This window comes from Falco rusticolus, chromosome 1 (genome assembly GCF_015220075.1).
Source record: "Falco rusticolus isolate bFalRus1 chromosome 1, bFalRus1.pri, whole genome shotgun sequence".
Taxonomy (NCBI): Eukaryota; Metazoa; Chordata; class Aves; order Falconiformes; family Falconidae; genus Falco; species Falco rusticolus.
This window is the reverse complement of record NC_051187.1, coordinates 17,847,481-17,860,295: the sequence shown is the minus strand read 5'-3', so window position 1 is coordinate 17,860,295 and position 12,815 is coordinate 17,847,481. Positions and strand designations below refer to the sequence as shown.

At 40.8% G+C, this 12,815-nt stretch overlaps 1 protein-coding gene across 1 annotated transcript in view; it reads left to right on the top strand.

Annotated features, from left to right (window-relative positions):
• Positions 1-6,221: 6,221 nt before the first annotated feature.
• The window catches only part of PPM1E (protein phosphatase, Mg2+/Mn2+ dependent 1E), a 68,243-nt gene continuing 61,649 nt past the window's right edge, over positions 6,222-12,815 (top strand). Inside the window, 2 exon segments of the mRNA XM_037401042.1 lie at positions 6,222-6,473; positions 6,528-6,589. Coding sequence (XP_037256939.1) covers positions 6,222-6,473; positions 6,528-6,589 — 314 coding nt within the window.

The window sequence follows — 12,815 nt, the reverse complement described above, 5'->3', positions numbered from 1 at the left end:
TTATAGGTAATACTGTTTTTATTATTTAAAGAATTACTGGCCACTGATTTAAGTGGAGCCAGGGAAGTATCAGGATATTAACAAAAAATAGTAATAAAAAAATCACATTTCAGATTCAAATAATTAGAAGGGGGAATGTTTAAAATGTAAAATAACTAGCAATGTATACAGGAAAGTAAAAAGGAAACTACACATGTCAATAAATAGTTCTTGTTGGGTCTGGATCCTTTTTTCAAAGCCTCCAAACATGCTGTTTGGGTAATTGCTCAGTTTGGTATCTCACATTGCATTATTTTGGAGTTTTAAATTTATGACATGGATACTTCTAATACTCTAATTTATTTAGTGTGAACCACTGCAATTTTAGCAACACAGTTGCAAGTACAATTAGTGATTCTTTCCACATTATATATGTTGCTAAAATAAAATGTTTTGGATTAAAGAACAAGTTGTCTCCTTAGCTTGAGAATTATGCCTATAAAGCATAGTATGTCAATTTTAGATTGTAACATAATTTGTAACACCTTTTTTTACTATATAAGCCTACTACACATTTGACTGTGTATGTTATGGAATACGTCATATAAATGTTATCCCTTTAAAAGTATTTTATTCATTCATTATTTTGTATAATTAACACAAATTTCTGTGGCTAAATCATAGAATTTGGGACCATTCAAAGAAATTAACATCAGCTGCATACATAATTTAAAGTCTGTGAATCCTACCTTTCACTTTATCTGTACTCTTGTAGCACCCATATTACAAAAATAATGGTCAGAGGCTGGATACAACAGTGGTTGGTTTCTGGTACTCATGTAAATGATTGATTTTTTAATTTATTTTTTTAAAGGGACATTTCTAACTAGGTGACTGTAAAATTCAAGGTCTTGTGACTGGAGCAGGATATCACAGAATCAGGAATCTAATCTACAGTGAGATGATGAACAAGTCATTTAAAGTAAGTCTGTGGAAGAACCAATATAATTTTTTTTAAATCCCACTAGGCACCTGCCTTAAACTTTGCTCTCATTTTAGGATGAACTTCACCCTCCACACCAAAAGGGCAGAATATGCACACACTGTTAAACCCCTAGAACAGAGTATAAATGGGATTTAGATGGGATTTAAACACCATTTTTTTATTGCCTCCTCCGAGCAAAAGTGAGCTTCAGGCTTAGGAATTCCAGTAGTGCTGTATTCACACAGTATGGTACTGTGGGATTTCAGCCTCAGATGAAATGTGTTGCAGAAATGGAAAGTACAGAGGAAGGGCCTGGCACAGTATCGCTGCCAGCAAGCTCTGTCGTTTGCCGATATGCAGGAGGTCTGGGCCCCTCATCTTTGTTCAGCAGTAAAAAGAAATTATGATAATGAAGGGTGACTGATTGCTGAAGTGGATCAAGCTTAACAAGAAGATACCGGACTCTAGTGTGCTCCTGCCTGCAGGATGATCTCATGATTTGACAACATCCAGACCACATTACTAAGTGTTATGTGGTCAGCTGTGTTTTGCTGCAGCAATCCCATGGGCACTAATTTAGAGACACAATTCAATCAGTCATTCAAAGGTTTTATGATATAACAAAGTTTGCCTTTGCCTTTGTTAATGGGGAAACAAGGTATATGCGCTATAGCTGCTTTGATAGTGTTCCAGACCTGTTTAGCTATTTTGAAGGGCTCAGCTTTTTATTAGTTCTTTCTTCCACATACTTTTCTACAACAAATTTCCAAATCTAACTAAATAGGCATGGACTAATATCCTGTTCCACACTATTGCTATTCAAAGAACCCCCTTTCCTAAACAGGGGTCTGAATGGAAGGCTGAAAATGGAATTTTCCTTTGGAATGGGATTGGAAATTTCCATGACAGCTGGAAGCAGGATTCAGGCTTGAAATCCTGTGTTTTGCAATGGATGTGGATATTTCAGAATAATCTTTGACTATTAAACTGGAAAAGCTGACATGACCTCAAAAACTTTAAAAAAAAAAAAAAAGAAAGAAAAAAAAAAGAGGAAGAGAAAAAAATAGAGATAAGGACTTTGGTATTTCAGAACATCCTAATACAGTACTTTTTATGGTAAAGGCACCAGTAAAATTGTGGTAACAGAAGTTACTGTGCTTTTTAAAACTGCAGTTGAACAAAGACTGAACCTAAGAATAAGAAAATTAACTGGAACTTGATGCAGTTTGTCAACAAGAGCTTTCCTCACTGTATTCCTTTCAAATTCTTGCTGTCTTTACTCTTAACCTATTGAAACTATTTTAGTGAATGGACAATAATTGTGTCATTGAGTTTAAAAAGCTATAAAAAGGAAGATGTACATATTCACATTCACAAGGTGACTGATCATATGAATACATATAAAGAATTTTAATCTCTTTCAACGGTATATTGCAAGTATCATTTCATGTATTATCACATATACAACACTACATTCAACAGTAGACATGCCTTCAAAATGAGAACAGCCAAAGGCTTGAAAATACTTGTTTTTCTGGTGGTTTCATCCAGACAGGAAAACAGAATATGGCTTCTAAAATTACTTTTGATTTACAGCAAAAGCCCTACTTTTTAAAGAAATCACTTTAGAAAGGCAATTTATTTACCATTGGATTTTCCTGTTATAGTCTTTATAGTATGGTAATGGAGCGTATATTAAATGCTGTCAAATAATTCTTAATGCCCCTACATGTTTTCTACTTGTCAGTGTAGAGGAATCACTTCCAAAGGTTACAAAAAATTGAAAGGCACTTGTTTTTGCACTCCATACAATTCAGGTCGCCTCCCCAAGGCCTGCTTAAATTCTGCTTATTTCTCACCAGCAAAATGAGAAAGAGGAAGACATGATTTTAGGGCTAAAATAAAAGAGATTTCTTCCAAAACGACACTTCTTCTTTTAAAATGAAAAAACAAAAATCCACCCTTTTTTTAAAAAAAATGCAACATGATCAAGCTGGAAAGGATACAAACACCTGTGTTTCCTTCTCAAGTCAGATGTGAGTTTTATCCTTCCTTTGACAGTATGTTGCAAACCAATGATTTCAGACTTAAAATTTTATGAATTATGAGTTTATTCAATCCACCTAACCTCATCACATAGGAACCATTCACACTGCACTGCTACCCAGCAATCCAAGGCATACCGGGGCATTCTAAATTTAGCTTCCAGAGCTACTAAACACTGAAAACATTTCATAATAGTACCAAACACACCTCTCATAGATTAGTGCTTTACTTGATAATACATTGTATTCAGAGCTTCCTTTTCTGGACAGCAGTAAGTAACAGTGTGGCTACCTTCTGTGGTAATTGCCCACCCCACTGCCTCCACATAGTGAAGTGATAGCGGGTTTCTGGCTGCCTAACTTGGCCATACCACCCACAGCTGCCATATGTTCCACATTGCAGGTTAGTAAAAATGGTTTTTCACCTTTCCCTCCCAGAAACAAATGTCAGCATGGCTTAGAGCCATAAGCTTGTTATTTAATATTGAAGCAAAACAATACTAACTTGACTGCAGTGCCAAAACTTGACAAAAGTATCCTGAGTACAAAGTTCTACTCTATTTCATTTTAATTAGTGTCCTTTGCAATTAGACAAATGATACAAAGCACATGGGGACTGCCAAGATGAATCAAGGACATCTGGTAACTTTAACATTTCAACATGAAACAGAGTAGGTATTACTGTGATACTCTTATGTGCTGTTTGAAACAACCAGAAAAAATATGTTATTAACAAAGATTTAAGAAAAAAGACTATCTAAATGCTTTTGAACCTTTTCTTGGATAGCCTTAACTGCTGTTTGCATACAACATGAATCTGATCATATATCTTGTTTCGTTAGCTGTTATTTCCCTAAGATATTGTTATAATAGGAATTTCTAGAATTGAGGTAATATTACACTAAGATTATTTAGATTGCAGTTTCTTAGAAACTCCAACTGCCTGTGAATTACTGGTGAAAAACAACTAACCATGAACTTAAAACTGCTTTTTTGATAGTTGCATTGATATGTGTTCTCACGGCTTGTTACTCGCTGGTTATGCAGTACGCACAAACCTAAAAAAATAAAACCAAAACCCAGCAATGACATCACCAGCTGCAACTGTGGGCTACTCTTCAAAAGGACTGCAAGGTTTTTTACCCCTCAAAACCAACTGGAATTCCTAATTAAATTAATGTTAAATTGAAAATATTTAAATGGCATATGGAAAAAAATTACTTAGATATAGTCTTTCAGGAGAAGATCTGCAATTTTCTGTCACTTTAATAGTCCTTGGCCATGAAAGACTAAGACTAACTGTGACAATCACATTTTTAACTCTCAGGGCTTTTACATATTCGCAAGATTGCAATATGATCAGTCAATGCAGTTGCCAGAAATATTCTAAAATTAGTTTGGCTCTGAAATAACAATTCACCAAACAGAAGACAGATTTACAGCAGCACCTGACATCCAGAGTTGATTACTACAACACTGAGAACAACAAGTTTCAGCAAGCTACTGTCCTTGTTGCAATCCATTAAAATTTGAGAATATTTTTGCATATGAGACTTGTGGTTTGGCCATTTTTTCAAGGTATACCTGACATTAAGGGTATCGTTCTCTCTGAAGTATACAAGCTATTCTAAATGTGTGGCAATTATACCTGTTCATTGATGGTATTTATGGAACTGATAGCTTTGAAAATAGCTTTTCAGCAGCAATGAATAAAACAAGCCAAAATGTCTTTCACAAAGGAAAGATGTTTATCAGACAGCAGTAGAATATCAACTACAGCTTATCTCCCATTGACTGGCTATAAATTTTGAGTTTCATTCAGTTTAATGTGTTCAGCTGTTCATGAACTCCCCTTTGCCACAACTTCGAATGTGTAGGCATCATGTAATCTATAATTTATGAAACCACATAGCTATTCATATGCTGGTCTTGAACGTAGATTAGCATCAGAAGTTTTCATAGAATCATAGAATCATTTAGGTTGGAAAAGACCTTTGAGATCATCAAATCCAACCGTTAACTCAGCACTACCAATTCCATTGCTAAACCATGTCCCTATGTGCCACATCTATGTGTTTTTTAAACGCTTACAGGGATGGTGATTCTGCCACCTCCCTGGGCAGCCTGTTCCAGTGGCTTGACAACCCTTTCAGCGAAGGATTTTCCCCCAATACCCAATCTAAACCTCCCCTGGCACAACTTGAGGACATTTTCTCTTGTCCTGTTGCTTGATATCGGGGAGAAGAAACCAGCTCCCACCTCTCTACAACCTGCTGTCAGGTAGTTGGAGAGAGCAAAGTTTCTAAGCGTTGGAAATGGGTAGATATGACCCCAAAGCTCCCCTCGCCGGGGACATGGGGAGTATTTTGACAGGTGAGGGCTGAGAGGCCTGGGCCCCGCAGCCTGACAGCCGTGGGGAGAACAGCCTGGGCCTTGCCACAGGCCTGCCAGGCCGCCCCAGGGCCGGGGCCGCACACACTACACCACAGGTTTGTCGGAGAGGGCATTTTTTACTGAAATACCGAATATTTAATTGACAGTTTCTCTCACGTTAACCCACTCTGGATTTCAAAACCACGCCGCAGAGACTCCGCCTGGCAGCCAGCCCGGGGCGGCCGGCCCCGCGGGGCAGCGATGGCCCCATGCCATGAGGTGAGGCCGGGCCGGGCCGGGCCGCCCCCAGCCCCGGCCCCGCTTACCCTCCAGCCCCGTCCTGGCAGCGAGCGGGAGCCCGGGGAGGCGACAGCGGCGCCGGAAACGATGAGCGCAGGGAAATCCTGAGGCAGAGATTAGGTAATAGGGAATGTGCTCTCAGGTTTCCTTCGGGTTCCTGTGAGGAACCTACGCGTCTGGCTGCCTTCGCATGACTCATCACATCGGCGCGGCTGTCAGCGCGCCAGCCCTCCACCTGCCTCCCCCCGGCCCCTCTCCGCCCGCTCGGCCTCCCTCCCCCAGGCCGCGGGCCGGGCCTCCCCCTCAGGCCGCGGCCCGGACCCCTCGCCCCCCTCAGCGCCGCCCGCGCTCCCGCCGCTCAGGCGCACACCCCCTCACTCCCCCCGCGCCTACTCCCGCGGCGTGCGCGCCCTCGCGGGTCCGGCTCGAGAGCGCGCGCGCAGGCGGGCGGGCGGGAGGCGGCTGCCGGCGGCGGCGGGCAGGGAGCTCTCTGCGGGCGCAGTGCTGATCCGCCGGCGGGCGGCCGGGAATGCGAAGCAATGGCCGCGGGCGGCACGGGCAGCGGCAGCGGCGGCGGCAGCGCGGAGGAGAAGAGCTACCGCCGCTTTCTCGAGCTGTTCTTGGGCGAGTTCCGCGGGCCCTTCGGGGCAGAGCCGGCGCCGGCTCCCCCTCCCGCTGCCGACGCCGCGGCCGCCGCTGACGAGGAGCCCGGGGCAGAGGGAGAAGCGGGAACGGCCGCCGAGGCGGAGGAGGGCGAGGGCGAGGGCGACGCCGGCGACCCTCAGCCGCCCGCCCCGCCGCCGCCTCCCCCGCCACTGCCCCCGCTGCCCCGGCCGCTCTCGGAGTACATCACGGAGGAGGAGGTGGAGGGCGAGTGCCTGGACCTCTGCCTGCAGCAGCTCTACAAGTAGTGAGTGCCGGGCTGAGGGGAGTCTCCCGCTGCGCTGAGGGGAGCGGGGGCAGGGCACGGAGCTGAGGGACCCCCGTGTGAGGGGAGCCTCCGGAGTGGGGCTGAGGGACCCCCGTGTGAGGGGAGCCTCCGGAGTGGGGCTGAGGGACCCCCGTGTGAGGGGAGCCAGGGTGTGGGGCTGAGGACCCCCCCCCCCCAGTGTGAGTGGAGCCTCCGATGTGGGGCTGAGGGACACCCTTCTGTGAGGAGAGGCAGGGTGTGGGGCTGAGGGGGGTGAGGGCAGAGAGCTTGGGGAGGGGAAGATCCCCGAGTCAAGGAGTTAAGGACTTTGGTGGTGCTGAGCTGCTTGGGATGAAAGCGTTCTGCTCTGCCCTGTTTGCCCCTGCCCAAAAGACGCCTCTGCTCTCTGCCCCTCTCCTTCCCTCTCGCCGGGACAGGGAGCGAAGAGGTGAAGGGAATAGCCAAGGGAGAGCCACGAGTATCCATCTGGAGAGCAGCTTGTTTGGGGAGGGAGAGTGGTGGGGGAAATGTCTCACGCTCTGGTGCCAAAGCAGGAGGGAGGGTTGCCTGTGGTTGATTGTACTGAGGCTTGAAATTGAAATGTTCCCTGTGTGAGGGTTTGTAAATGGGGAAACCTCTGCCAAGAAAGAAGGAAGGGGGAGAACAAGGAGCAAGGAAAGATAGGCAGTCCACTCCCTTCCCCCCTCCAAAAAAAGAACACCCCACCACCACATCGAGAAAACCACATCATGTATTTGCAGACCAGGGAGAAAAGAGAAGTAGAAAGCCTTAGGAGAAAGCTATCCATAATCATGGGGCTTTTTCTGCTGTCAGCTGGGGAAAGCCAGCTATACTCTGTTCTGTATGGAGGCAGTTTCCAGATCTGTGCTTTCTAAAGGCTGGTGCATAAAGAGGAAACAGATGGGATCTATTCCCAGTGTGAAAAGTCGGTGGACTGAAACCTAAAGATCAGTTACCAGTGCCTTGTATTGTGCTCAACTTTGGCTTTGAAGGCTTGAAATAGAAATGATTGTTAGTGGCATTTCTTCAGGAACCTTTTTAAACTGATGTCACAGAAGGAGACAAATGAACCTGTGAAAATATGCAAAGCACACCGGGGAGCTTTCTGCCATTGAGCTGATATTTGTAATGAAAGGTGTTACTCAATGGCAAAAATAAATAAATGAAGAACTGGGTTTTACAACTGCATGGTCTATTTCTATTCAATTCTCATCTGCCCTCTGTGTTTGTGGACGATGGAGACAGCATGATGATAGCTGCAGAGGACAAAGCTCTCCTAATCACACACACTCACCCTGCCACCTTTGGAAAGTCTTTCTCTGGAATACAGCAGCACAGTCATAGCATGTGGTAGAGAGGAGAGAGGCAAGTCCCTTCTATGTATTTAGAACATGTTTTTTTTTAAAATGGACTTGTGAAATCTAAAGTCAGATTAATGTAAATAAAGTTTTAGATGTAAGCAGATTATTTAAAGTTTTGTGTATATATATTTAAATATTATTTAAAGTGTATCTATGAAATTATTTTGAACTTGAATTCCTCCCCCGCCCCCTTCTCTCTCTGCATGTCCCCATACCCCAGGCCAGGCAGATTTAGATTCCCCAGTTTCTGAGGCCCATATTCATGGATTAAATCATTAAGAAAAAAAAAAAGGCATTTTGATAGGATTCTTTATATAGGAATAGTTCTTGTCAGGTTGTGGTTTGGGTTTTTTTTCAGCCTTTGTATAAATCTTCTGATGGCTACTGAATGAAGCATCTCTTTGGCTTTGTTTATGGTGAAATCAATGCAGACTTCCTTCTATAGGCACCTAAATTATGAAACAAAAAGCAGTATGTATCTCAAAATTAAAGGAGCAGGGGATTATATTGCAATAAAATTGTTTTCCAAAGGCTTAATTATTTTGTCAATGTATAGAAAATGCATTTTCATATAGTAGATTAGTATCTTTTAACTGAGAACTGATAGAAATTGATTTATATTTGTCTCTCTAAAATAACTGCAAAATGTAATTCTCTGAAACATTTTAAAGTATTATAAGCCAAATCTAATAACTTTTAACACAGAGAGCTAAACTGAAATAGCTTGATAGCTTTTTCTTGAGTGGTGGTGCAAACAAAGGTAAGTATGTAAAGTATTGTGGTTTTGGTACACTCTCCAGTCACCAGAGGAACTTAAAACTGTCACAAGATTATAAAACAGGCAAGCGTAGAATGTTTCCCCAGTTTACAAGTAAGGGTTTGACCTATCAGGTGTTTCCAGAGATGGAAAACTTCATCAATGTGACTACAGCTACTCTTGTGCCAAATGGTTATGATAATGCTAAAAAAAAAAAAAAGCACACAAAAACTCATGTGAAGAGGAATATTTTATTGCTGTGTCATTAGCAAGAAAGACTATATTGTGAAGGCATGTTTTCTGTAACTGTAACTATGTATTAGTCAAATGGCTGGTTTGCATTATATGTTGCATGAGGATAAAACCCATTACTGTGAAAAATCCAACAGCTGTTTTTCAGCTATTTTAAGCACACAGCTTTAGTTCTTTCGGAGGGAAGGAAGATCATCACAGAAATAAGAACATATTGCTAATCATGAAAAAATATAATAGTTTTCTGCCATTGTGTAGATCAGTATCAGAGAGTTCCTATTTATGAGATTTTCCTGCTATTTTCCAGAAGACTCATATTGCCCTTTGAGGTTTCCAGTTCCTTGTTTCTTTCTAGAGACAGCATATGCTTGGAAAATTAGATTAATGTAATCTTTATATCTGTCTAAATGCCACAAAATGTGTACTGTGTGCTTTCTTAGTGATCCTCAGCACAATGAAACTGATCAATAGGAGGTATGTTAGATGGAGAAAATTTAAAAAAAGACTAATTTTTGAGGAATTGCATTGGAACGTTGACTGACAGCTTGAAAGTTCATTTTGTGATTATCTTCTATAATGTCTTATTCAGGATAAAGCTATATAATTTAAATAGTTTCTATGTAGAAACAAATATACTGAGGACTTAATCTGTTTGAGACCCCATTGCTTGCTTCCACTGATTCAGGAGTAGACCTCATTTCTGACTTATTTCAAAGAAAGAAGTTTCTATCTTGATATAACACAGCATGATATGTAACTTTGTTCTTTTCATCTTCCTACTGATACTTTTATTAAATCTAATGTATTTTAAAAGCTGGTTCTTGACAAGACATCTGAAAAACTAACCAACAAAGATGTGGTTGCTAAGAGAGGAGAGGGGCCAGACTTAGTTAAATAGTACGCCCTTAGAAGTTGTATCACTAGAAAGAACAAATTTATCTTGGTGTTACATTTGGGGTCGTCCTCCCCCCTGTAGAAACATAATAATTTGAAAAAATCAGTTGTATATTGTTCTTGCTTTTCTTTTCTTCCCGCTTCTCTGCCACCCCGCTCCCACCCGCCCCCCCCGCCCCCCACCCCCAGCTTTGATAGGAATAGATATAGCTGGTATCTGCAGATTCAGGTTTACTTTCAGTGATTTTGGTGATACAATGTTTTGCTTTCAAATATTCATTTAGAAACGTCTTTAGCAAGCTTAGAAGATAGGCCTGTTTCTCCAGTTTTGAGATTTGCAAAAGATGGTAAGTAAAATAAAAATAAAAATTAATATTATGTCATCTTAAGTGCTTAACTAAGGCACTGATGACAAAATGATTACTTTGAGGACTGTCTTGCTCTGACTTGGAATGTGAAAAGAAAAACTTTTAAGCACTGCCCTGTTAGATTTCTTCACAGAATAATATGCCGCATTCACAGAATAATATGCAACATTCATATAATATCATAGATTCCTACTTTAGGATTAAAAATTGCAATCTTTTAAGTGAGATTTAAAAAAATTGATCCTTTCTTTGTTTTAAAGACAGAAAATATTTTTGTTGAGGTTTGTGTATTCCCCGCAGTCTTGCTATGAAAAATCAAGGAAGGCAATGTAGGCTCAAACTTTTAACATTGGAATTATGTAAAACGTGGACACCAAAGAAGAATGGTGGTTTTGCCCCTCAGCTTGCAATTTTAAGCTAAAGAGGGATAACTTTCCATGGTAAATTTATATGAGCAGAAATATTTTTTTTTTTTTAAAGATCTTAACTTGAAAACAGTGTTCCGCCTGCTGTCTCTAACACTGATGTGTAGAGTCTGTATCCTTTCCCTTTTAAAAGCAGATGTACGTGTTTTTAACTTGCTTTCTTAACCCGTCATATGAAAGCTGGCATTGTTGTCACTATCCGTAAGTTGAAATTCATATATTATGCTACACTGGCTTTCTTAACATATTAAATAGGCTGTGATGTTTTATTCTCTTATGATTTGTCTTTTATCACCTATTCTGTTGATGGCAATCTGAAAGCCCTTTTAGGAAATACAAAGAACTGCTTGTCATCTCCAATATTAGTTGCAAGGACCAACGAAAAAGAAATACCATCCTTTTTAGGATGGTACTTGTTTCATCATCTTTTGTGAGGTTTTACAGTGGAAATGATGATAATGTTGGCCCATGCTCACAATAAATGACTGGAGCCGATATTGGTTGCACCTGTTTTGGGAATTTCCTAATGGTGAATGGGGAGGTTTGACAGAGACCATTAAATTTCCCACCCCCAGCTGTGTTGATGATTTGGTTCTCAACCTTAGCTTCTTCCTGGATGACAGCATGACAATGTTATGGCTGAGGGCGGGGAAGGGAGGTGATGCAAATTGTAACTGTGCCAGTGTCTCACTGGAGCCCCCTCCAAGATTAGGAATCTCTTCCTGAGGGTAGTAGTTGAGCTGGCTGCTGCCAGCCATGTGCTACAGGCTGAGCAACAGTGACCTAGAGTCCCAGCAACTCAGCAGTGAGCAGCAGGCTCTGTGCTAAGGCGTAGAGCTGTTTGGGTACAGCTGCTGATGCTGACATCCTCAGGCTCAAGGGATTTTGGTCCTAGAAATTATGGTGCTTCTCTGTAAAGAAATTCTAATTCGTCTGATAGTAGCGTGTGCAGGAAGTTGAGAGTACTTCAATATTGTTATTAATGTCTTATTACTCTTTAAAAGAACCTGCTATGAAATTCAACCCATGTACTGGATGAGGGTGATGTCATAGCATACAGACATGGGCAGATTTCATATACTTCAGACTGGAAATCATAATGACAAATAGGTGGTATTTAGTGATAATCACTTTCAAAACACAACTAATGGTCTACACAGCGAGAGATTCTTCACATTGCTTTTAAGGCATATTCAGTTCATGCTCCCACGCTTTTAAAAATACTGAATCAAATCAAGTATTTTGATACTCCTTTTAAAAAAGGAGCTATTTAAATTGCAGATTTAGTTTTTGTGATGGTTAACATATATGGTGACATTTCAAAACTTACTAATTTATGATTAAAAGGATGCTGAGTTTTTCAAGTGCAATGATGACTATGCTTGGAAGTTGCTTTATATAGCATTAAAAAAAAAATCATTCTTAGTTGAACAGATTATGGTAATATATTCATTCCAGTGCTTTTATTTCAATGAATGTTACTAGTAGTACAACAAATTAAAGGGAATTAGTTTTGTTAGGAGCTTTTCACACCAAGATTTTATTGACCCAAAGCAATTTGCACAGATTCTACTACTCCTAGTGAAGCTGTTTGCTTTTGCATAGAGATTGACTGAAGAATTAGATCTGTGGTAACATGTTCTTTTTTTGGACCTTATATAACTACTGTTGAAGCTAGATTGAGTTATCAAGAATGTATATATGAATCTGTATAACAAATTCTACTTTGAATATGTTATTTTCATTTATAAGATATTTTAAAAAAACTTTGACTAACTAAGACCTTATTGACCATCTTGTGAAACTACTTTTGACTATCTTTTGGATGCGATGAGCATGTTAGGCTTCATTTCTTTAGAGAGTTTGTTTAGTAATTTTTCCTTTTTGCACAAAACACACTGCATACAATATTTTTATATTTTAAAATCCTCATTATAATTACCTTCAACAATTGCAGAGTATTTTTCCACCTGTACTTTTGAAGAAAGAATGGTCAACTTGGTTCTTTTCACAGATGATTTAAAAAAATTACTGATGTTAAGGTTAAACTTTTAGTTTGCTTTACAGTACATTAGTACAAGTTTCAGGGCCTTGACTGCTTTGTCACTGGTATATGTTCTCATTCATTTTTTTCTTGTCTTGCTA